General features: G+C 39.2%; 1 protein-coding gene across 3 annotated transcripts in view; it reads left to right on the forward strand.

Moving 5' to 3' along the window:
* Window positions 1-24,525, forward strand: part of CLIC5 (chloride intracellular channel 5) — an 84,629-nt gene extending 60,104 nt beyond the window's left edge. For all 3 annotated transcript variants that reach the window (XM_070732440.1, XM_070732442.1, XM_070732441.1), the window contains exons 5-6: window positions 15,342-15,523; window positions 17,560-24,525. In XM_070732440.1, coding sequence (XP_070588541.1) covers window positions 15,342-15,523; window positions 17,560-17,727 — 350 coding nt within the window. In that variant the 3' untranslated portion in view covers window positions 17,728-24,525. The remainder of the gene's footprint in view (window positions 1-15,341; window positions 15,524-17,559) is intronic.
* The last annotated feature ends 1,557 nt before the right edge of the window (window positions 24,526-26,082 follow it).

Consider the following 26,082-nt stretch of genomic DNA (forward strand, 5'->3'; position numbering starts at 1 on the left):
CCAGCACATGACACATCCAGCCCACAGGATGCAAGTTTGACACCCCTGTTCTAGACCAAGAAGATAGAAAATACAAATAGAAGCTGGATAAACAAAACCTTACAGACAACCCTCACTCTGTAAAAGACCTTGGAATACAGTGATCCCCCGTTTATTGCGTCCCCAACCATTGCGAACAGGGTACTTCGCGATTTTTCAACCCGGAAGTCAAAATACCATCTACGCATGCGTGCCCGTTTTTTCTATGGGCACGCATGCGTAGATGGCAACCGGGAGATCAGCTGCTGGGCGGCTTCCCTGGGTCTTCCCCCTCTTGCTGGCGTCAGCGAGGAGTTTCCCCACTGCCCACGCAAACTCCTCGCTGCCGCCCGCCCTTCGCCCGCCCACGCCGTTCATTCTCGCCGCTTTCGAGCTGAGTCCTGAAGCGAATTCGCTCCCGGACTCAGCTTGAAAGCGCCGAGAGCCAGCGTGGACAAGCCGTTCGCTGGCGCTGGCTATCGGCGCTTTTGAGCTGAGTCCGGAAGCAAATTCGCTCCCGGACTCAGCTCGAAAGCGCCGAGAGCCAGCGTGGACAAGCCGTTCCTTGGCGCTGGCTATCGGCGCTTTTGAGCTGAGTCCGGAAGCGAATTCGCTCCCGGACTCAGCTCAAAAGCGCCGAGAGGCAGCGTGGACAAGCCGTTCCTTGGCGCTGGCTATCGGCGCTTTTGAGCTGAGTCCGGAAGCGAATTCGCTCCCGGACTCAGCTCGAAAGCGCCGAGAGCCAGCGTGGACAAGCCGTTCCTTGGCGCTGGCTATCGGCGCTTTTGAGCTGAGTCCGGAAGCGAATTCGCTCCCGGACTCAGCTCGAAAGCGCCCAGAGGCAGCGTGGACAAGCCGTTCCTTGGCGCTGGCTATCGGCGCTTTTGAGCTGAGTCCGGAAGCGAATTCGCTCCCGGACTCAGCTCGAAAGAGCCCAGAGGCAGCGTGGACAAGCCGTTCCTTGGCGCTGGCTACCGGCGCTTTTGAGCTGAGTCCGGAAGCGAATTCGCTCCCGGACTCAGCTCGAAAGCGCCCAGAGGCAGCGTGGACAAGCCGTTCCTTGGCGCTGGCTATCGGCGCTTTTGAGCTGAGTCCGGAAGCGAATTCGCTCCCGGACTCAGCTCGAAAGCGCCCAGAGGCAGCGTGGACAAGCCGTTCCTTGGCGCTGGCTATCGGCGCTTTTGAGCTGAGTCCGGAAGCGAATTCGCTCCCGGACTCAGCTCGAAAGCGCCGAGAGCCAGCGTGGACAAGCCGTTCCTTGGCGCTGGCTATCGGCGCTTTTGAGCTGAGTCCGGAAGCGAATTCGCTCCCGGACTCAGCTCGAAAGCGCCGAGAGCCAGCGTGGACAAGCCGTTCCTTGGCGCTGGCTATCGGCGCTTTTGAGCTGAGTCCGGAAGCGAATTCGCTCCCGGACTCAGCTCGAAAGCGCCGAGAGCCAGCGTGGACAAGCCGTTCCTTGGCGCTGGCTATCGGCGCTTTTGAGCTGAGTCCGGAAGCGAATTCGCTCCCGGACTCAGCTCGAAAGCGCCGAGAGCCAGCGCCCCCCGGACCCCCAACCCGGGTTTGGGGGGCTGCTAGGAAGCCCTCCATGCCGGCGGCAAACAGCCGCGCCGCCCCCAATCTTCGGCTCCTCGCTAGCGCTGTGGGAGTAAAAACACCATCTGCACATGCGCAGATGGTGTTTTTACTTCCGCAGCGCTACTTCGCGAAAAGCCGCTCGTTGCGGGGGGTCCTGGAACGGAACCCTCGCAACGAGCGGGGGATCACTGTACTCATATTGAGTGCCAAAGCCCACTGCAACAGCATTGCCAAAAAGGCTTCAAGAGTTGTTAACCTAATCCTATGTATCTTCTTCTCCAGTAATATCATTCTACTAACCAAAGCATACAAAACTTTCTCCAGACCAATGCTTGAATACAGCTCATCTGTCTGGAACCCTTGTAATTGACATCATAGGTATACCTCAACCATGAGAGACAACATGTGAAAACACATCCACATTGTCTCATATTTAATGAATTTATTTACAAACTATGGTGGAAAATATGTATTTGGTCAATAACAAAAGTTCATCTCAATACTTTGTTATATATCCTTTGTTGGCAATGACAGAGGTCAAACATTTTCTGTAAGTCCTCATAAGGTTGGCACACACTGTTGCTGGTATGTTGGCTCATTCCTCCATGCAGATCTCCTCTAGAGCAGTGATGTTTTGGGGTTGTCACTGGGCAACATGGACTTTAAATTCCCTCCAAAGGTTTTCTATAGGGTTGAGATCTGGAGACTGGCTAGACCACTCCAGGACCTTGAAATGCTTCTTATGATGCCACTCCTTCATTGTCCTGGCAGTGTGCTTGGGATCATTGTCATGCTGAAAGACCCAGCTATGTTTCATCTTCAATGCCCGTGCAGATGGAAAAAGGTTTGCACTCAAAATCTCATAATGCATGGCCCTATTCATTATTTCATGTACATGGATCAGTGGTCCTGGTCCCTTTGCAGAGAAACAGCCCCAAAGCATGATGTTGCCACCCCATGCTTCACAATAGGTATGGTGTTCTTTGGATGCAACTCAGCATTCTTTCTCCTCCAAACACGACGAGTTGTGTTTCTACCAAACAGTTCTACTTTGGTTTCATCTGACCATATGACATTCTCCCAATATTCTTCTGGATCATCCAAATGTTCTCTAGAAAACTTCAGATGGGCCTGGACATGTACTGGCTTAAGCAGGGGGACATGTCTGGCAGTGCAGGATCTGAGTCTCTGGTGCTATAGTGTGTTACTGGTGGTAGCCTTTGTTGTGTCAGTCCCAGCTCTCCAGGTCATTCACTAGGTCTCCCCATGTGGTTCTGGAATTTTTGCTCACCATTCTTGTGATCATTTTGACCCCACAGGGTGAGATCTTGTGTGGAGCCCCAGATCGAGGGAGATTATCAGTGGTCTTGTATGTCTTCCATTTCCTAATTATTGCTCCCACAATTGATTTCTCCACACCTGGTGCAGAGCTACAATTTTGTTTCTGGTGTCCTTTGTCAGCTCTTTGGCCTTCACCATAGTGGAGTTTGGAGTGTGACTATTTGAGGTTGTGGACAGGTGTGTTTTATATTGATAACAAGTTCAAGCAGGTGCCATTACTGCAGATAATGAGTGGAGGACAGAGGAGCCTTTTAAAAAAGAAGTTACAGGTTTATGAGACCCAGAAATCTTGCTTGTTTTTAGGTGACCAAATACTTATTTTCCACCATAATTTGCAAATAAATTCGTTCCAAATCAGACAATGTGATTTTCTGGATGTGTTTCTTCATGTTGTTTCTCATAGTTGAAGTCTACCTAGGATCAATGTTCCGTCTAATTTTTTTTCGGTGTGGGCAGCAAACTATAATGTCTGAGCAGCACATTTTCATGCCTGGGCGTGGATCAGTTAGAAACAAAAGGGAGTCACGTGACCTCAGGACACACAGCAACAGTCATAAATATGAAATGGCAGCAAAGTTTTGATCCTGCGATCATCAAGCTGCTGCAAAGGTCGTAAGTGTGAAAAGAGTGCACAAGTCACCTTTTTTAGGGCCGTTGCAACTTTGAACAATCAGTAAATAAACCATTGTAAGTCGAGGACAACCTGCCTTTTTTGATGATTGATATTAGTTACTAACAAAATATTGCATTTTATTCATAGAAATTAGATGGTACACTGTATTGTTTGAATGTATGTTGAGAGAAAAATAAAAAAAAATTTACACCCCCCCAAAAAAGTATTTCCTTCCTCTGTCCCTCCATTCATTTTATTCTTTCTCCTCCCTCCCTCCCTCCCTCCCTTCCTCCCTCCCTCCTTCCTTCCTTCCTTCCTTCCTTTTTCTCTCCATTTCTCCTTCCTTCCTTCCCTCCCTCTTTCCCTCATTCCTTCCTTCCTCTCCACTTCTCTCTTTCCCTCCCTCTTTTCCCCTTTTCTTTCTTTCTCTCCACTTCTCTTTCTCTCCCTCTTTTCCCCTTTTCTTTCTTTCTCTCCACTTCTCTATCCCCCTTTCCCTCTTTTCCCTCTCTTTTTCTTTCCCTCCAGGTCTCTCTCATTTTACTTCTCCCTCCCCTTCTCTCTCTCATTTGTTTCTCCTCCCTTTTTGCTCTCATTTCTCTCACCTTCATTTCTGTTTTTCTCTCGCTTTAATCACCCCTTTTCTTTCTCTCAGGCTGCAAGATTGGGATGGGGGCTGATGGAGCCCTCGTTCTGATCAAGGCCGCCCCACAGGCTTTCTCGAGCATCTGAATACACAGAGCGCCGATGCATACCTGCTTTTCCTCAGCTGCCGCCGCACGCCCCATGTCACTGGCCCAACAGCAGGCGTTTCTTACAGGGTCCCTTCTAGCAGCACCCCATTTTGGATACCCGTGGTGACTAGCCACCCCCATCCAAACTGGGGGTGGTGCCAGCAGGGACCCTGCGAGAAACGCCCTCTGCCGGTCAAGTGATATGGGGCACGCGGCGGCAGCTAAGGGGAAGCAGAAGAGCGTCCCTCTGTGCTCTGTGTATCCAGACACTCGAGAAAGCCCACAGGGCGGCCTCCATCAGCCCCTACTCCAATCTTCTGCCTTCAGGAGATAACAGGGGAGGTGGGCGCGCGCGATGGCAGCCCCAGACAGAGCTGGAGAAGCCGGGTGTTGCTCCCCCGCCAACAGTTTGGAAGAGGCAGATCAGCTGTCAGGCAGGGAGAAATGGCATTGGCTCCACTGCGCAGACTTGGAAAACAATGTGCCGTGTTTAGTATTTGCCTACGCCCCAGCGCACCGTGCACGTTAGAGGGAACAGTGCCTAGGATGTCAATTATAGGTATCTCTCATCTTTTTAAGTGGGAGAACCTGCACAATTGGTGTCTGACTAAATACTTTTTCCCCCACTGTACATTAGAAAGCATCCAGAAATACTTTATGAGAAGAGTCTTCCACTCTTCTACTCTCAATAGAATACCATACGCAACCAGATTTGAAATCCCAGGCTTAGAAAGCTGGAAGCTTTGTCACCTTAAACACGAGCTAAGCATAGCCCAAAGAATCATCTTCTACAACATCCTTCCTGTCAATGACTACTTCAGCTTCAACCACAACAATACATGAGCACAGAACAGATACAAACTCAAATAAACCACTCCAAACTCGACTGTCGAAAATATGACTTCAGCAACTGAGTTGTTAACGCATGGGCCTCACTACTGGACTCTGTTGTTTCATCACCAAACCCCCAAAACTTTACCCTTAGACTGCCCACTGTTGACCTCACCGAATTCCTAAGAGGTCAGGTGCACCAGTGTGCCTACTCTCCCTGTCTTAAGTTTCTCTCTTAGTAGTACCAATCAGTGTTCCCTCTAATTTTTTGGGGGGGTGGGCGGAAAAGTATAGTGTCTGAGCGGCAGTCTCTTCGGGACTGGGCGGCACAGAAATGATAAATAAATAAACAAATAAACAAACAAACAAACAAACAAATACATAAATACATAAATAAACAAATAAATAAACAAATAAACAAACAAACAAATAAAAAACCCACCCTGTTTTGCCTCAGAGAATTTCAAAATAAAATACTGTACTGTGTGTCTATAACAGTGAGCTCATAATAGGGCAACTCTATCAATATCAAAATGCCACTTAAATAGTTGAGCTAGTTTCAAACTAGATTTTGATTTTCTTTCTCTCTTCCTTACTCCCATTCTTTTTCTTTCTCTTTTCCTTCCTCTCTTTTTTCTATCTGTTTCTCTCTCTTCCTCTCTCTCTCCTTCCCTCTCACTCTTTCCCTCTCGGCTTCTGGGCAGGTTTGGAAAACTCTGAGTTGATGATGATTTTTAAGTGAGCGATTGCTCACTGCTCAGCTTAGAGGGAACTATGGTACCAATATCATATCTATATATCTATATATCTATATATCTATATATCTATGTCTATGTCTATGTCTATGTCTATGTCTATGTCTGTCTGTCTGTCTGTCTGTCTATCTATCTATCTATCTATCTATCTATATATATATATATATATATATATATATATATACTGTATATATATATATGTAGATTGTTCTGAGTTCGGGTTTTGCCCTGTGTAATATTTTGCATGTCTATGCGACGTTTCGGTGAAATCACATTCACCATCATCAGGCTGAAGTTCCAAGCTTCGTGTTGTTGTAAAATGGAATGTTTGCAACTGTCATTTCTTCCTAGTATATAGTGTGGGGGTGGAGATTTGGTTTGAATGTAGCAAATAGATTGGGTGATTATGTTTTAGTGATCTGATTGGTTGGTGTAATCATAATTATTAGAAGGATTGACATGGTGATTTTTATGAAGTGTTTTTTGTTTAAGGCTGGTTTTCAAATTTCAAAATTCCAAAATCATAATTATTAGAAGGATTGACATGGTGATTTTTATGAAGTGTTTTTTTTGTTTAAGGCTGGTTTCCAAATTTCTGGTAGGCGGGACGTGTCATCTCTTTTATTTATGCAAAGGGGGCTCCTCTCAATTTCTATGGCTTCAAGAGCAATTCTTCTATATAAATTCTCTGTTTTGTGAAGTAATTTAGTTTTTTCAAAGTCAATTTCGTGCCCTGTTTTTTTAATGTGCTGGACAAGGGAGGAAGTCTTTTCTTCTTTTTTAACTGCATTCACATGTTCTGCAATGCGTTGGCTCACTCTTCGGTTGGTTTGTCCAATGTATGTGGCTGCACATGTTTTGCAAGGGATTTCATAGATTCCTTGGTATTCCAATTGGATTTTATCTTTGGGGCTCTTTAGGATATTAGATATTTTTTGGTTAGTGCAAAATGAAGTTTTGATATTATGTTTGTGCAGAATTTTACTTGGAACTTCAGCCTGATGATGGTGAATGTGATTTCACCGAAACGTCGCATAGACATGCAAAATATTACACAGGGCAAAACCCGAACTCAGAACAATCTACATACATATACCCGTGAAAATTTATGAAAATATATATATATATATATATATATATATATATATATATATATATAATTTATTTGATTTTTTTAATGCCACCCTTCTCCTTAGACTCAGGGCGGGTTACAACATGTTAGCAATAGCACTTTTTAACAGAGCCAGCATATTGCCCCCACAATCCAGGTCCTCATTTATATAAACATTATGTAAACAGTGTTATTTCTTTGTATACTACATACTTGATTAAACAAACAAACAAATAAATCAGCAGTAAGTTGCTCCCGGTTCAGTCTGGTTCTGTGAACAATAGTGGCAGCGGGAGGCTCTGCCCTCCCAGGACACAAGTGCACACGCGAACCTGTAGCAACAGGTTTTAGAACCCACGTCTGATAGATATGTATTGCTTTTGGTCCAATAAATAGCTGGGCCCAATAGTCTGTCCTCATGAGAAATACGTCCAGCTCTATACTAAAAAATGAGGTTTGACCAACCAGCAACCTAGGGACAAAGGTATCTCTGAAAGCTAATTTTACCTGCTTTACCTATCAAATGGTAAAGAAGGTCTAGTGCAAGCCTTGTTCAATCCTTCATAAGTAAGCAACTTTCACATTAGGAATCTTAATATTCTGAAAGTAGTTCCAGATCTTGGTGTTCCCACAATATCCTTCACTTGCAGTAAAGATAAAACTTTTGCAAAACTTCTTTTGCTTATTTGTTGATATGCTTAATTTTTTCACTGAAAGGAACTGTTGCTTCACACTCCCTGCTAGCTCTGATTTTCAGGTCCTAAAAGAGAAATCAAGTTTGATGAGTCTGAAGTGCCCATTCAGTATCCTGAACAAAGGGGCAGAGTCAGTTCGCTTCTGTATTTTAGCAGGGGATGAGCAGGAATGCTAGTGGGCCTTCCTTCCTTCCTTCCTTCCTTCCTTCCTTCCTTCCTTCCTTCCTTCCTTCCTTCCTTCCTTCCTTTAATAAAATAGAATTAAGAAAAAGGAGAAAACTTTTTTCCCTTTCTCTTGTGATAAAGCACTAGTGGAGAAGATGAAAGGAATTTTGTGACTATTATATCTGAGGCATCTGTAGATTATTGAAAGCTCCATCAAATTTCAGGCTGACAGAAGGGAAGGTAATCCTAAATCTCCCAAATGCTTCTGAGAACTGAGGGAGTTAAAAATAATGGCAACATGCCACAACCTGTGAAATTTCTCACACTGCATGTAACAATTAAACAGGAGTGTCTCACAACTGAACCAGATCACTGGTAAAGATGAAAGAGTCCATTCTCTCAAGAAATTAAACCTGGTAAGATGGGTGCTCTTGGTCCCTGCTTCAGGTCTTGGAGTACAAAGCATGGCTCTGTATTTCATGCTCCCATCCTACTTCTATTTGGCAATCTCCAACTGAAAATATGAAGCAGATGGTCAAAAATAGACACTGATTGGTTGAGCCAGGATTTCAAGAATCAAATTGAGTTAAATTAAGTTAAATAAATAAGTTGATTTTGGAAGGGAGGTTAAAACAAAATAATATAATTTCTTCCTGGCTGTGAGAGAAAAATCTTTCATTCTTCAGGTGTTATTATTCTAAAACCCAATTGATTTTTTAGGATTTCCAGGGTTGCTCTCATAATAGCATTTTAGTTTCATTGCCATCATTACCATTTAATATGTGCCTCATGAAGGAAAAAGCAGCTGAAGGAAATTATTCTGACAAGAGAATGTCTGTAAAAATTCAATTTATGAGCTGACTAAAAAGAGATAGTAACACTTTTGTTTGAGAACCTGGCAACATTTCAGTCCTTTTTAGATTTTCTTTTTAAAATGACAAGTATGACTAGCAACAAGATGTGTAACGTAGAACCCTCCTAAAAGGTACTCCTGGTCAGGCCATCACATGCTCCAAAATCCAAATTTAGTGTGATCACCAGGTTCTGAAAATAGGAGAGTTTCAAAAATCAGAAAGAAAAAAAACCTTTTGCTTTGGTTGTTTTAGGAAGGGTGTTTCTACCCTAGTCTCTTATTCTCTTAGTCCTTATCTAAAATATGAGAAAGGTGACCAAGAAAACATGGGGGTTGGCATAGCTGCAGATAGATACATACCCCCCTAAAATAGTGGCAAGCAATATTGGCTGTTAAAGAAGAACTAATATCAATTCCAATGCTTTAAAGCAGAACATTCTCTGGACATATCACACACAGAAGTCATTTGGAAGCTGATTTGGTTTTCCCCTCTAATTAACAAGCAGATTGTGGCTCTGCAGCATGTTTTATTTTCCAACAACCCTGAGGAGGAAGAGGAAAGAGGATGGGGAGGAGTTGATTACTTGGAGTCTTTTAAACTGCTGCTTTTTTTCTTTCTTTTTCTATTGCGGTAAGACTATACTGATCTTCATATTTCAACTTTTTCAGCAGTAATAATTTATTTATTTTATTCATTCATTCAATTTTTATGCTGCCCTTCTCCTTAGACTCAGGGCGGCTTACAACATGTTAGCAATAGCACTTTTTAACAGAGCCAGCATATTGCCCCACAGTCCGGGTCCTCATTTTACCCACCTCGGAAGGATGGAAGGCTGAGTCAACCTTGAGCCGATGATGAGATTTGAACCGCTGACCTACAGATCTACAGTCAGCTTCAGTGGTGCTGCAGTATAGCACTCTACCTGTTGCGCCACCCCGGCTCTAATAATAATCTAATAATCTAGATTAATCAAGATCTTATAAGTAATCTAATAATCCCAGGAAGTTAGCGTATTTAATACCCCTCCCCAGTTTAGCTACTTCAGAACTTCTTAAAGCAATTGGTGTAACCTTCATACAAAAGAAATAGTTGTGTCTGCACTGCGTTGTCTGCATCCTGAAGCTAGACAGCTGTCTCTGAAATCATAGGTAGTACATTCTAAGTATTAGTTGCTTGAAACTGAAAATGGAAAATGCTGCCTGTCCAGATCTATGAACCTCCTGAATTGACTTGGTTGGTTAAGTGGGAGATGGAGCTATGAACCCTGGACTTGAGCTTTTGACCTGATCCAGATTTTTTATGTTTTTAGTTTTAAAAATTAAATTCAGAAAGGATCTACGAAAATATATGGGAGCAGGTGGATGTGGGTACATCACACACGTACACTGAAGTTAATGGATAGGGGATGCAGTCATTTAAAAAAAAATTAATCACTGGTAGTGGTTGTGGTCTTTAGTGCTGTCAGTTTCTCTATATATAGATATACACTAATACACACTAAGCTCAGCTTAGTTTCTCCTTCCAGAATGAAGCCTTGCATCCAGGAAAACATGCAAAATGCCAATCAGTGATTGAGCCTCTCCCTCTCTCCTTTTCTAAATAGCTGTAGCAATTTTTGCTTGTCTTTGAGCAAGAGGCTCAGTCCCCTGGACAATTAGGAGAGGGGTTCTAGGCGCTTCTGATTGCTGGTTCCTTGGCTCTTGGGTGCTTTCCAAGAATTGTTATCAATTTCTTCTGGTTTATTGTTTCATTAGTATCAAGATTCTTATCTCTTACCATATGTGTTCCTTCAGGCATGAATATGAGTAGGACACTTTTTCAGATTTTGTTTTATATAGGAGCCTCCCCCAATCAATCTTTCTATGCCTGGATCCTTAACAAAGCCAGTAGATTTTTTAAATAATCTAATTTTAGATTTTGGCATCATTTCAGGTCTGGATTTTAGGTTCAGTTTGTGCTTTTCTTTTAGGGTTTTTCCTGTTTAAAAATTACCAATCAATAACTGCATTATTCAGATATGATGTCTCATTGTTTTTAAATGGAAATCAACCCTATATGGAATGGACATAGAATTACAGTTACCGTAATTAAATGCAAGTTTGTCAATGAATAAGAATCTTTGTGGCAGGAGAGATACCTTGGCCACATTGCATCTTGTTATTGTGAATTTGATACTAGATCATTTACACACTACTGAAAGTTCTTTGTAAATCATTACCATTCCAGTGGTTAGAATTTTAGCATCACAATTCAAATTGTTTGGTATGAAATAATGATAAATATTAAATTTGGTATCAGTGTTCCTTTTAATGTGAAGAAGATATTTTACATAATATTTTTGAAAGGGAAGACAATCCTGGAAAAGGAAATGAAACCCAGTTTGCATTTTGAAATATGGCCAAAACTAACAATTCTGTAATACAGTGCAGATGCAATATCCCAGTGGTGCTTAATCTGCATAAGGCAGAAGCTTATTGTTGCAAGACCTAGAATTGCAGGAGTACGTCCAATATGTCAGTGATAGAATTTTGGATTACAGCCCTAGAAATCTGGATTTAAATTTCTATTTAGGCTGAAATTGGCAGACTTCATGCCTGGCTCAGTAATAAATCACTCCCAATGCTAAATCTCATATTCAGGAATTTGCTTGCAGCAGAAACTCGTAGACATGGCATGGCTAGACAGGTTGCTTTATTGCAGACAAGATAGTAGTTACGTATGCATAGAAGATGTGCCCACTGGTGAACAGAGAAATTGAAATGTGTGCATTCCTGCTCCAGGATCTAAATTCTTGGCTTCCAACTTTTCCGAATATGGGTGTTCACTGAAGATGCCTGAACATCTGAATAGAAGCATGAAACCAGTTATAATAAGCAAACATAGTCATAGGATAGATTATCAGGCCAATTTCTTGCTGGTGATTTGTTTAGCAATGGCATTATTACTCTAGGGTTGCATTTGTTCTCTATGTTTTTCTATCTTATCTATGGAAATATATCTTTAGAAGTGGAATATTTTGTCAAAATGATGAAAGAAGCCTCATTTATTTATTATTAATTCATTTGCTGGTATTTAATTTATCATGCTGTTATAATGCAAACCCCACTCCTTTTGTATGTGCATGCAATTTTTTCAAAGATGGGCAAATGGAGTGGAGTTTTGTGTTACAGTGGCATGGTGCTGATTCAATAATTCCCCTCCTGACCCCTCCCTGTGAATGTTTCTATGATTGTAGGCAATGACACAAATAGCTAGAGGTTTAGATGCTAGAGATTAATCAGGGTTTTCCAAAAATCTGCCATGGATTCTGTACCTCTATCAGAAATGAAATGATAATGCAACTCATAGTTTCAGAAAACTTGTGACTAAATAGATCAGTCATTTCAAAAGAGAAGGGAAGTCTGTGAAATATTCACTGCAATTGAATCTTTTAATTGAAAAAAAAAACCCCATGCTATTAGCTACATCTAAATGTACATTATGGTTCTGTCCACAATTGAAATATCGGTACCCTCACTACAATAATTCAGTTGGCATTTGAAAGAAATGCATTGAGAACTAAAGGCCTGACACATACTTTCCCCGGTAATTTTTTATCTATTTACTTCTCGTATTGCATTCATTTGTTGTTCCCACTGCTTTTATTGTATTCAGCAACCAATGTCCAACTTCCTATTAAGGCAATGTTTCATAATTTTCCCTAAGCTAATGTACAATAACATTTCTTTCTTAAATTCAGACATTCTTCAAAAATTGTACACTCTTCCCTTAGCAGAAAGATACACTGTATTTCCCAGATTTTGATCATTGTAATTTCTAGTGCTTTTTTGATCAGAATCCTGCCAAACATCTTCCCAAGCACATGTAACAATCTAATCTCCATGTATTTTTTTTATTCATTTGTGCCTTTCTCCCTTTGAATAGGGGAACAGTGACAACATTCTTTTAATCATTAGGCACAGATTGATCCCTCACACACATGTTAACCAAGTCACACAGCCACTCCCTGAGCAAACCATATCCGTATTTCAGCATTTGACAAATTACCATTTACATCTGCAGGCTTACATTTTCACATCATTTATGACTTTTCATCATCCCCCCCACCTACAATTCTATTCTTTGACATTTCATTACCATCTTTATATAAATCTCCAAAGGACTTCTTTCAGCTTTTCTTCAGTTTCATCCCAAATAAGTTCATCACTTTTATTTTAATTCCATCCATCCTGCTTAAGATTCCTTCTTTAACTCTTCAGCAACTTTCAAAGCATTTCTATTTTTGTCAAAATTATTCTGCCTTTTTTCTGCCTCTTAGCATTCTTTGTTCTCCTTAGGTATGGGTTTTTTTAATGAACTTGTTTTCTCTATAATATTGCTCTCCTTTTTTCATTATTTGCAGCAATCATTCTCTTACATACTGTACATTTTTTCTTCTCCACATCCTCTTTCATGTAATTCCACCAAACATTCTTTTTCATCACTGGAGGTTTTTAAGAAGAGACTAAACAATCATTTATCTAAAATGATATAGGCTCTCCAGCTTGAGTAGGAGGCTAGTCTAGAAGACCTCCAAGGTCCCTTCCATCCCATTCTATTCTATTCATCCTTCTTATTACACTTCTGCGGGTACTGCTGGGTTACTTACTTATGTGGGACTGAAATTTTGGTTGCTAAGTGATTCAGTCATTAAACGAGTCATCACGTTAGTGAACCAGATTTTATGACTATTTTACTGTGGCTAATTAAAGTTCAATTCAATTCAATACAATTATCAGCAATTGATTGGGAAGGTCATGATAATTTGATCGCAACATGCTGCATTCATCATAAATATGAACAATTACCAAGCGCATGAATTGCAGTCTCATGACTGCAGGCATGCTGCTACTGACATAACTTTGAGGACAGATTGTAAGTCACTTTTTTCAAAGACTGTCATAACTTCAGCCATTGTTAAATGAACAGTCATAAGTTGAGGACCACCTGAATGGCAATTTATTCCCAGCAGCTTCTACAGCTTTATGTTTATATTTTATTCTACTTTGTAATTATGTTGAGCGATTGATCTATCTTTTGAAACTTTTCATTCAAGACTTCCTTTTCTTGCAATAGCTCTGCTTGCAATCCAGTATCATTCTTTTTTTAAAAAGAAACTTTGTTCCCAAGATCCAATCTTGCAAGTTTAACAAAATGATATTCCAAATTCAGGGTTTTTTTTCATTAATTCTCTTAATCTTCAATAATAAATCAATCAATCATGTTTTTAGATTTATATTCCTTTGCCATATGTATATATAAACAGATTGATGTTTATACAGTGGTACCTCTACTTACGAACTTAATTCATTCCATGGGCAGGTTTGTAAGTAGAAAAGTTCATAAGTAGAAGCAATTTTCCCATAGGAATCAATGTAAAAGCAAATAATGCGTGCAAACCCATTAGGAAAATCTAAACTTTAAGGCTTAAAAAAAAAGCGGCGGGCAGAGAAAGTGAAGGCTAATGGGGTGGAGATGACAGCAAAGAGAAGTGAGGAATGGAGGGCCTAACGAAGGCTAACGCTTCCCCAAATCGCTCCCAAAATCACCCCTCCAGATGCTTCCCATGCCACCCCAAATTGCTCCAAAAATCACCCCTCCAAAATCTTCCTATGCCACCCCAAATCGCTTCCAAAGTCTTCCAAAATCACTTCCCCTTTCAAAATGCCTTGAATCTCCTTGCTGCCTTTCTTCACTCCGTTAGCCTTCGTTAGGTCCCCAATTTGGGATGGCACAGGAAGCGTTTGGAGGTGATTTTGGAGGCGATTTGGGATGGAATAGGAAGCGTCTGGAGGGGTGATTTTGGCAGGGAGATAGGGTGAAGGAAGCAGTAGGTTAGGGGGGATTTTGGCAGTGGGATGGGACAGCTGTGGGGAGCGGAGGAAGTGGGGGGCTAGAGGGGAAAGTGGCAGGGGTATGGGGTGGCTGCGGAGAGCTCTTCCGATGTGCACTTTTTTGGCCACTGCTCGCAGCAGCAGCAGCAGCCGAGAGAGAAGTGAGGGTTCGTAAGTAGAAAATGGTTCATGAGTAGAGGCAAAAAAATCATGAACACATGGTTCGTATCTCAAAAAGTTCGTAGGTAGAGGCATAAGTAGAGGTACCACTGTATTTAAAAATTACAAACCATGCCTAAGCAAATTGTCTCAATCATCATTTTATTTATTCTTGGCTCTCCAAGTAGCCCAATTTGTATTCTTTCTCATCCCTACCTATTTTAGAGAAATAGGATCTTTCGTATAACAGAATCATTTTTTCCTTCTAATTTCTCAGAAATCATTTTTCTGTGGTTTATTTAGAATATTGAACAGGTTTCCTTAACGTAAGTTTTGGATCTTCCATTATCCTCATTCATTAACAACATACAATTGTTATCAAGCCTTGTACTTCTTTAAAAAAAAGTTCCATAGCCAATGTGTTTTATATTTTTGTAAGTTACTTTGATATGTTCTACTTTCAGTCCTTGGCAATCCAAACATATTGCTTATAGTGTGGCTAGGCCACTCTAATATTACAGGCATTGTCATCTTTCTGGTTTATACCGTTCTCCATTTTGTCATAGGTTTTAGTATACAGTTGATTTAACCACTTCTTCTTTCTAATTATTAAGGTCTTGAGAGAGGGTTCACAAAGGCTTTGAAGAAACTGGATGACTATCTGAGAAATCCTTTGCCTGAGGAAATAGACACAAGCAACACTGAAGAGGAAAGAGTGTCAAAACGCAAGTTTCTTGATGGGGAGGAGCTGACCCTTGCAGACTGTAATCTCCTGCCCAAGCTTCATGTTGCCAAGGTAAAATGTTCTCATATCCATGACAAACCTGAAAGCCAAATACCAACAGTACTTGGTTGCTAGTAAGAACCATTTGTACTACATGTTTCCCACTTCTGTTAGGAAAGTTCAGAATTAGATAGATAATTAGGTTTCCTTTGAATGGGTTGAAGAGCCTGTAAACATACAGCAACTTCATTCATCAAGGTACTACTCAAGAATATTGAAATAAGCAAGTAAGTAAGCAAGACTGATGAAATAAGGTTTGTAACTCTTACATTTTCAAACAGAAAATAGATCCCTAATTGGCTCCTATACCACTTGCCAATCTACCCAAATCTTACTCAGTAGCATTTTTTTAACTTTATGCATGACTTAAAGAGGACTTTACTTCTAAACCGCATGTGAGTCAATAGTGTGATATACTGAAAAAATATAGGTTTCGCATCTTAGGTAATATACCTGACACCTAAGTATTTGAGGTGGCACTGTAATATTTGAGGTGATCAGAATCTACCTCAAATGTTGTAATTGTTTTAGGTACTATTCTTTAAAAAGTGCCAAAAAATTGCAACAAGTTCAGGGAACTAGAAAAAGGATAGTTTTTAATCTTAAATCTTTATTATAGTCTTAAAATCAGAATGGTCAGACAAGAATTACAAATAAGCTTTGAATTATTTCACGGGGCATTTCTTCATCCCTAAAATGGATACTATAGATAAAAACAGGATGATCATTGGACTAGAAGCCAAGTCCTATTAAGAGAATAAAGAAACTGGAATGTTTAGTTTTGAGAAAAAATGTTATGTGGGAATAAAACACTGTTCTTCAAGTACTGGGGTGTAGCAAACATTTTCTGACAGCAAGAACAATTAATAATGGAACTAATTACTCATTACCCTTTCAATACATGTACTGAAACAGATATAATACACAGCCATTTGTTACCTATATTTCAGTTTCAATCCTTGCACAAGAATAGACTTGATAGCTTAAATGGCCCCTTCTACCTCTAAAATTCTACATCCCTTCTGAAACATGAAGCATCCTGGAAAATAAGAATTTCATAATTCATATAGGTTCAGAAGTTAAATGTATTTTTCCAGGTTTAATATATATTTTACATGGGATTAAAGCAACTTTTCCAGATGTACAAATTTGAAAAATCTCTAAACACCTTTCTTTACAGGAGTTTATGGCAGATTCTAGACTAAAATAGTCATGTCAAACATTTTGGCATAGCTAAAGAAGACTTCCTCAACTAGCTGTCCTCCAGATGTGTGAACACCAATGCCAAGAATTTCTCAGCCAGCATGACCTTGTTGAGGATTCTGTAACTTGAAGTTCACACATCTGGAAGAAGTCAAATTTGGGGGAGGCTTGGCTTCATATGCTGGCCAAAGGTCATCATTTAGGCTTTTTTTAATTGAATGATAAGTCATAGGTTCCAAAGCATCCTGTAGGTGAAGCATTTTATTTCTGAAATTTGGGAGAGAAACAATAAGATGAGTGAATGAAGATATAAAAGTTACTGTAAAAATTATGCATTTTCACCACATGTTAGACAATAGTGGCAGATGGAGGCATGTCAAAGAAAACAGGATGCACAATAATTGACAAAACCTGTTTACTTTAAATTATACAGGACCATGGTTATCATTTTGCTGTCATACATATTTTTTTAAAAATTCTAGTGTAAAGACGTAAATAGGACAGAAGATACTTCAGATTCTGCAAAAGGCATCTAATTAACATTGATGTTTGGCAAATAAATATAGCACAGACACCTCTTCAAGCTGTTCAGTAAGATAAATTATGTAAAGTAAGCCAATCTGTCTAAATGTATTTTCTAGGTTTCACTAAAGCTAATTATATATACCAGAGACAAGTAATACTTTTATCATTTAGTTAATTTGATTTGAAACTATTGGTTAAGATTCCTAAAGGCTTACTAGCCTCTATTATCAGAATTAGGCACATACCTATCTCTCTCCTGATTTAGTTCTTTTCTTTCAGTTAGTCTTACAATTTCTACTGATTCTCCATTTTCATTTTAGATTGTAACAAAGAAATATCGAAATTATGAATTCCCAGCAGACATGACAAGACTGTGGCAATACCTGAACAATGCTTATGCACGGGATGAATTCATCAACACTTGTGCTGCAGACAAAGAGATTGAAATAGCTTATGCAGAAGTAGCTAAACGGCTTTGCAAATCTTAAGAAGAATCAGCAAAATCCATTTCTCCAAAGAATTCCTATTTTATAGATGCTTCTCCGTGAATGCCTTCAAACATATATGTATGGAAGTTGAATAACTTTGACAAAATTGATAACTTTTCTGGATGCATCTTGAACAATATTGCACTGTTGAAATACTGGGTGAAAACAGTGTGGAATAGAGAAAAGCACAACTCCAAATTATTATGTTTTATAATTTACTAGCTAATTACCCGGCATTGTCTGAGTATTTATTTATCCCAATCTTGTATTAGACAGGAAAAGTAATGGATTATATCTATAGTGTCAAATCAAAGCAAGTTTATTATCAGGGTTTTAAAAGTATAAGGACCTTGTCCAAATCCCATCTACAGAACCTATGGACAGCTGGGTAATTTAGAAGCGCCATCCCCTGCATCTGCCACCACCCATTTTACTATTTTCTCAAACTAGGCCTGCGGCAGGAACATAAATCCCTGAGTTGGCCCATGCTGTGTCTCCTCCACCTCTGCTGAAATAGGCTGGCCTCCATACCAGTTTCACCTCCATTGGGGTGGTCCCATCCTTCATGCAATGAGTTGGGGTAAAGGACAATCCTGGGAATACAGGCCAAAGCTGTGAGGTGGGGTGGACAATATGCTTAGACCATGGTGTGTTCAATCAAAGGCCTCTGTACTGGTCTCACTCCCTGTGCTGGCCTTGCTCCCTGTAAGATCCTATAGGGGACAGCTTTGGCCTGTGTTCACAGGATCATCCTTTGCCCCAACTTAGGCCTAGGCCTCCCTCACACAGTAGGCCTATGAAGCTAAGAGAGCTTCATTAGGCCAATACAAAGGCCTTTGACTGAGCATGTCATGGCCTAACGTCGAGCTAGCTCAGTGTACAGAACATGACCATTGTTCCAAAAGGCCACTCCTAGGGTTGCTAGGGGTGTCATACCCCACAGTGTTTTTAGCAAGATAGCAAGTCATATGTGTACCAAGTTTGATTGAAATTGCTCAAGGAGTTCCACAGTTATATTGGAACATGCATACATACATACCAACAAACAAATGTATAATTTTGTCTTATTTCTTCCAAATGTTTTTCCAAGGACACTAATTATGATCTATTTGAAAACACTGTGTGCTAAAATTAGGATTGGGAAACTTAAATTTGGAGGAAAAATAGGGATGACAGTAAAAAAATGTTTCTTAATCAGGGTGTTGCTATAGGACTATTAAGCATAATTTAAGGCCTTCCAAAATCAGTTCCATCCACTCAGATAGCAGGGCCTAAAACTCAGTGGGAAGCTTTTAATAGGAATCATAATCCAAATATATCTAATTTTGTTCAGGCTGCTCATCTTACAGGTTTAAAAGAAAGACTGGAAGTTCTATTTAAAAGTAGAATTTTTCCGCCTATATTTGGATAAAAATAAGAAAATGCCACTGAACAAACCTGAGTGAATATGACTTGGGGGGGGGGGGTTGTTGGAAAGAGTGATATAGGAACGGGGATCTAGATAATCTTAAAATATCACTAATGTTCTAAACCTCATTATTTTGTGATACATGCAGTCTTTGCAGAGAAAGAGTTGTGCTTTAAGACAATGACTGCTTTGTTCTGTCAACTGCTCACCACTGTATTTTCTTGTAATGAAATGTAGAGGTTGAGTTCATATTCTTTTGGCACTTGCAAGAAAAAAATTGAATATGATATAGCAGTACTGCCAACTACAGTTGGACAACATCCAGTTGCACTCTCAACTTTAATAAAGGAGACATTCAAATTTTCTATTATTTTCTTTAAGCCATAAAAACAAAGGAAGATTTTTGTTTGTAAAAATCTTTATTTGAGACCAGGTTCATATATGTAAGTGAAGTGGTGTAGAAGACTAGGAACCTGATCTTAAGTCTCAAGGAGCATTCTGGAGCTGCACAACCCTCAACTCTCAAAAAGTGATGCTTCCTGAGGGTGTTTCCATATGGAGGGCTTTGTGGACCAGCAACGAAACATAATATATAGCTAGTTCATCTTATCTTGCTTAAGTTATATTTCTGTGGAAAGCAAAAAGAAGATAGAGAATACAGAAAGCAGACTGAATGGCAAAGGTATAATAAGGACCTGATGGTGACATCCATAAATTCTATTAAGTCAGGGAGCTGCCACAGTAAATGTCTTTCCTTGAAACATATAAGAATTCAAAAATGTTTTTCTTTTTAAAGTAGCTGCAGAAATAACCCTGCAGCTATGTTCAGAATGTAAGCAAGCTAAGAGAATACAGAATCCATGTCCAGAAACTTTTACGTTTGAAAGCAAGTGGATAGGAAGTGGATAGATGCCAGAATGCTCAGCCAGGAACTCAGGAACCAACATAGATAAATAATGAAGACAGTTCAGCAGGAACAAGTTTAAGTAATTTTACTCTTCAGTGTATGTGTATTCAAAAAAATTATTTCCTTCTTCTTCTTCTTCTTCTTCTTCTTCTTCTTCTTCTTCTTCTTCTTCTTCTTCTTCCTCTTCCTCCTCTTCCTCTTCCTCTTCCTCTTCTTCTTCTTCTTCTTCTTCTTCTTCTTCTTCTTCTTCTTCTTCTTCTTCTTCTTCTATTTACAGAATATACTTCACTTTAACTATGTACATGAAGGTATATTTATTTAATTGGATTTGCATGCCGCCCCTCTCCGAGGATTCGGGGCGGCTCACAACATATACAAAGAGACAGTAGTAAAATCAATCCAATTAATATACATAAAAACAATCCTTAAAAATCTAACTTTAAAAACTTCCATTAACATTCATTCAACATAATGCAACACAATACAACAAATAGAAAATATAAAAAAGGGACAAACCTTACTTACAAGTAGCCATTATACTAACTCTGGTTTAACTATCTTACCACCAGTACGCAGCTCACTCTTAATGCTTCAATCAGACCACAAACTAAACCATCAATCCATAAAAACAAAATGGGTGCTTTCATTCAACCAGGTTGCAGCCCAGTAACTGTGACTCGGCATTATCACTCTTTTACCTATTCACAACCTTCTTTTACCTTATATGAAATATCACCTAGCATATTGTTTATTCTTGACACCCTGATGCAATTCTCACATACCTACCATTGATTGCAATGAACTTCCACTGGCATCCACAGTAATCTAAAATAAGCCCTTCCATCCAAAATCTTGGCTGCAGAAAATAAAGCTGTGCTGTATCCTTTGTTTATACCCAGCATTTTATTTTCATTGAACTTTGTAATGCCTCTTTTGAAAGTCCATGAACTCTCCAGTTTTCCTTCTGAATGGACAAATTAAATACAGGCTAGACTAAAAAGCAATGGTTCCTGATTTTAAAACATTGCTGAGAAAACAGCTGGCTCAGAAAATGCAAGTAATAGCCAGAAAAGTCTAGTGAGATCACAAAAATCTATTCACATGAAATAGAAGAGAAAGCAGGCTGGAATTATTTCTACTTTAAAATGTATGAAATATTTTCCAAATCAGCATTCAAAAACACACGATCCTATATATAATAAGCATAGCCTGTTTTTATGTAACAAAGAGCGATATTGATGTATCTCTCTCTTTTTTAATGCTAGCCTCCATTTCTGAAACTGCTGATCGGTTAGGCTATTGTGAATAAAATTAAGTCTATGGCTCAATGTTTGTAATATCAAGTGAAGATTTGCATGTATGAACGAGACAACACAAATTAATAGTTATGATTCTCATTTCCCTTGTTATCAAGAATATTCAGTCCAAGCAGTTCATAGAATTCTCCATGTATGATCAAATAATAAGGAATCAATTACATCAGCTTCCCTTTGAATGGAATTAAAACTGATTCTTCAATACTAAAAGCTGAAGAAACAAGCAGAGAAGAGAGGACTAAAATGTAATGTCAGTGCCATTGATTCCTCAGTACTTCATAACCTTTAAGTGTAGATAACTCTGGACCCCTCTTTGTCTATTATTCTGCCTGTTGATTTAAAATATTGCTGATTCCAGATAACTTCCTTCTTCCTCAAACTCTGGTGGCATGCAGTTAACTCTGCTAAAGATAAAAGTTCACATTGCACATATGTGCTAGTCGTTCTTGACTCTAGGCAACAGTGCTCATTTCTATTTGTAAGCTGAAGAGCCAGCGCTGTCTGATGATAAATGATTCAGTGGTCGTGTGGCTGGCATGACTAAACAGCGAAGGTGCATGGAATGTTATTACCTTCCTACAAAGGTGGTCCCTATTTTTATACTTTTTTATACTTAGCATTGTTACATGCTTTTGAACTGCTAGGTTGGCAGAAGCTGGGGCAAGTAACAGGAGCTCACTCTGTTACGCGGTGCTAGGGATTTGAACCGCCGAACTGCCATCCTTTCTGATCGACAAGCTCAGCATCTTAACCACTGAATCCCATGTCCCTTAGCTCTGTGGTAGGCTTTGCCTATTCCTATCATGTAATAAATAACATTGTGTTATAATAAGCTTATTTTAATCTTGCTGTCATTCTCAGGAACACTCACAAGACACAAAGACTTCCTTCCAATAGGGAGCTATAGGCAGATTGGCCAGTCTGTATTTCCTTCTATCTCTGAACGCAATTCTAAAAAATGTCTCTCAGGCAGAAAAGAGTTACTTTCACTCACAGAATCCTCGGCTGAATTAAAAGCTGTGGAACTTATGCCCCTTTTCTTTCCCAGATGTTATTGGATTCCCAACTTTACTTTCACTAACATGGCTAAGGATTGCAGGTGTCATGCTACGTTCCAGAGGTCAGAAGATCCTCAATTCATTCTAAGGATTTCTGGGAAGGGACGAAGTTCTTCTAGCCTTGGAAGCGATTCTTATTATCATAGCTATCATTTAGAAATGTTCTTCATCACTTCTTGGAAGCAGCCCTCCCTGTGCTGAATTTAATAGCTTTGCCTTGCCATTTATCATGCAATTGGCTGCTGATACAAGGAGTTCTGAAGTCTGTAAAACATCTGATAATCCTTTTATTTTTTACTTTACATACAACTTCTTTGTACTCTATCAGACATCTAAATATATCATGTAGTGAAGTGGCCCAAAAGGTTTCTACCAAATCCTTAAATTCTTTCACTTCCTAGCTATTATTTTTCTCTTCCTCCAGTGTCAAAGCTTTCTTCCTTGATACATAAGTTATTGTCCACCTGGTTCTCTTTATTTAGCCATTTTCCCAGATTTATCCATTGAGTAAGAAATGTTAATATCCCCCAAAACTGACTGCTTCACTATCTTATCTCATCTTATATCTAAAATTCCCTGAATCAAATTTATTGGAATGAGGAGAACAACTGTTTCACAAGTTTAGCATGAAAACATGGAACTGTTAGGTATAGAGTTGCTGAGGGAGCATGCACATACTAAAAGTGTGAATATTATTCCTTTGGCAGAACTGCACTAAGACAGAACTGGCTGCAGTACACACTGCATTTAGTAAACAGATACTGCAATGCCATTACTACATTTAAGGAAACCGTAGATTAGATAATTCAAATACTGAATACTATAGTTTTTTAATGCTTTGAAATGAGATTTTATTTTTAAAAAGGTAACACGCTAATACCCTGTATACTATTTTCACACTTTTCTCCTTTATTAAAGCAAGCTATTAAAATATGAATTTATTCTAATTTTATGAGGAACCAGCTTTCTTGAAAATAGCCACCTAATTCGTTATATCCTGAAGGCTTAGATATTAATTGAGGAAATCTACACATTTCTAGCATGTATATATTTTCAGCTTCTGATTGACATCAAACAGAACTTCAGCTTCTTGTTTTCTTTCTTTTCCTTTCTTTTCCTTTCCATTGTAAATGTGAAGTAGTATGTGTTAATCCTGCTGAAGATTGTTTATCTATATTGGCAAAGTAAGATTGTTGAAAAGAATCTAAAGGGTGAGACAGACAGTATGGATTAACAATAACTTTGTTCATAAATTTCTCACAAGATGTAAAGAAAGATGCAGATCAGAGGGGAAAGTAGCCAACAATATGGATTTAATCACTGATGTTTCAGAAAATGCAGACCAAATGTCTGTAAAAATGTCAATTGTAGCCAAACATTTCTTAGATATTTGTTTCAAAGACACCAGAACTTCACACAGTATTTCATTCCTAACTGGGATCCACATTGATCCCTGTTTTTGTATTAGTTTAAAAACTGCTAGTGGACATCTTTTTCTGATGGAGTACTTGATCTGTTGACAGTGTGGGATATCTAAAAAGCAGGGCCATAACATTTTAAGGAATTTGAAACAAATTCTATGGTAAACACCTTTTGCAAGCATTGCTGTAGAGTAGATGTAGCCCATCACAGTAACAACAATAAAAAGACATGTTGGTGTCTTAAAGATTAACAGATGTGTTATAGCATATGTTTTTGTGGACTACAATCCACTTCAGACACATCTGGAAAAAAGGACTACAGTCCATGAAAACTTTTAGTATAATAAATCTGTTGATTTTTAGGGTGGCATAAGACTACAGTATTTGACTTTTTAAGGATGGTGCATTCCTGAAAGTCCCAAGATTTGAAGAGCTTTCTAATGCTGTGCGTTTTTCTTATATTGTTCGCACATGACTGTATGACCGCAATTTGGTACTTGTATCCTTATGATTTATATAAATAATGATTGTTTCTTATTTGTACCCTATGACCATCATTAAGTGTTGTACCTCATGATTCTTGACAAATGTATCTTTTCTTTTATGTACACTGAGAGCATATGCACCAAAGACAAATCCCTTGTGTGTCCAATCACACTTGGCCAATAAAGAATTCTATTCATATTCATATTCATATTCATATTCATATTCATATTCATATTCATATTCATATTCATATTCATATTCATATTCATATTCATATTCATATTCATATTCATATTCATATTCATATTCATATTCATATTCATATTCATATTCATATTCTGTTCTATATTTGGATAATCCATGAAGCTATATTTAATTTTTGACTCAATGACTCCAAGTTCCAACTTCCTTCTTATGGCTTAATGGGGTATATGGGGTGTTCAGGGAAGGGTAGCACCTCTGATGTAGGGCATTTCACGTCCTTTTACAGCAGCTCATTTTAGGGAAGATTTTAAGGCAGCTTTTAAGATTATGTTTTTATAAATCTTTGGTCCTCACCTATCACTCAGCTCTCACCTATGGCTCCTAGTAGCTGTAGCATGCACAGTGACCACACCCTGAGCAACAGCTTCCACAGGCTGGCCAAACCAGGTTGAGAGTAGCCGTTGGGTCATTGACCTTCGGTGAGATAGGGACTTGTCTATCCCAAGCATGTGAAGATAGATTCCAGAGGACTGAGCGAATGAAGCCTACTAGAATAGGACAATGGTCATGAAGGTGGTCTCTGCAAGCGATGTGGTACAGTAAGAGCACAGCAAGACATGAAAGATGCCCTGGTCAACCACTGTGCCCAGTCCATTTCCAACTGTCTTGACTCTTGTCCTGCTAGTGGAGCAAGATGGAATCTGGGAAGGGAGAGTGAGGCTGACTCTCTCCCTCACTTTAATCTAATTCATGTGCAAGTCTTGACTCTGCAAAGCCAGACCTGCAAGTGCTGCAACAATGGTACCCACACATGTCTGTCCAAAATGTGGCAAACATTTCATGCCCTTATAGGCCTCACCAGCCATCTGCAGGCACATTGCATAGAGCCCAGAACCCATTAAATGTCAAGGTCCAATGGCTTAATGCAATATTTGGATGCAGCCAATGTAACTTGTTTCTGAGTAAATACCTATAAGAAATGAATTTTTCAATACATGTTATGTATGTCTACTAAAACGTAAAACCTAACAAGTTCTTTGGAGCTTACTGTCAGATAACATTTGCAGGGCTATGGTCTCACACCTTCCAATTATGTTATCATAAGACTATTTAGATTCCTGTCATTCTCTGTTAATTGTGAAGAAAATAAAATTAAAAACTATGAAGGCTCTACCTGAGCCACAAACTGGTTCTTTTTCACAATTTGAGATTCTCAATAGTTGTGATATCATTCATTGGGTGGACATTAAATTATTTTGTATCAATAATTTATTCTCATTCAATAAATTCTTCTGTAAGAATGTAGTCCTCTAAAAATGTAGGAAATATGTATCTCATACAGTCTCAATTTTTAAAAATTCTTCTTAAATATTTGCATCAACAAGATTATGTTTTTATAAATCATTTCAAAAGATATAAAATGAATCCAGATACTTGAAATCTTTGATAACAATGATTACAATGAATCATGCAGAATTGGAAGATATAGTCGAAAGTTAAATATGAATCCATAGGTGGGGGAACCTCTTCAACACATTCTTTGGCTCTGTCTTTG

The sequence above is a fragment of the Erythrolamprus reginae genome, chromosome 1 (assembly GCF_031021105.1).
Source record: "Erythrolamprus reginae isolate rEryReg1 chromosome 1, rEryReg1.hap1, whole genome shotgun sequence".
In the NCBI taxonomy this organism is placed as follows: domain Eukaryota; kingdom Metazoa; phylum Chordata; class Lepidosauria; order Squamata; family Dipsadidae; genus Erythrolamprus; species Erythrolamprus reginae.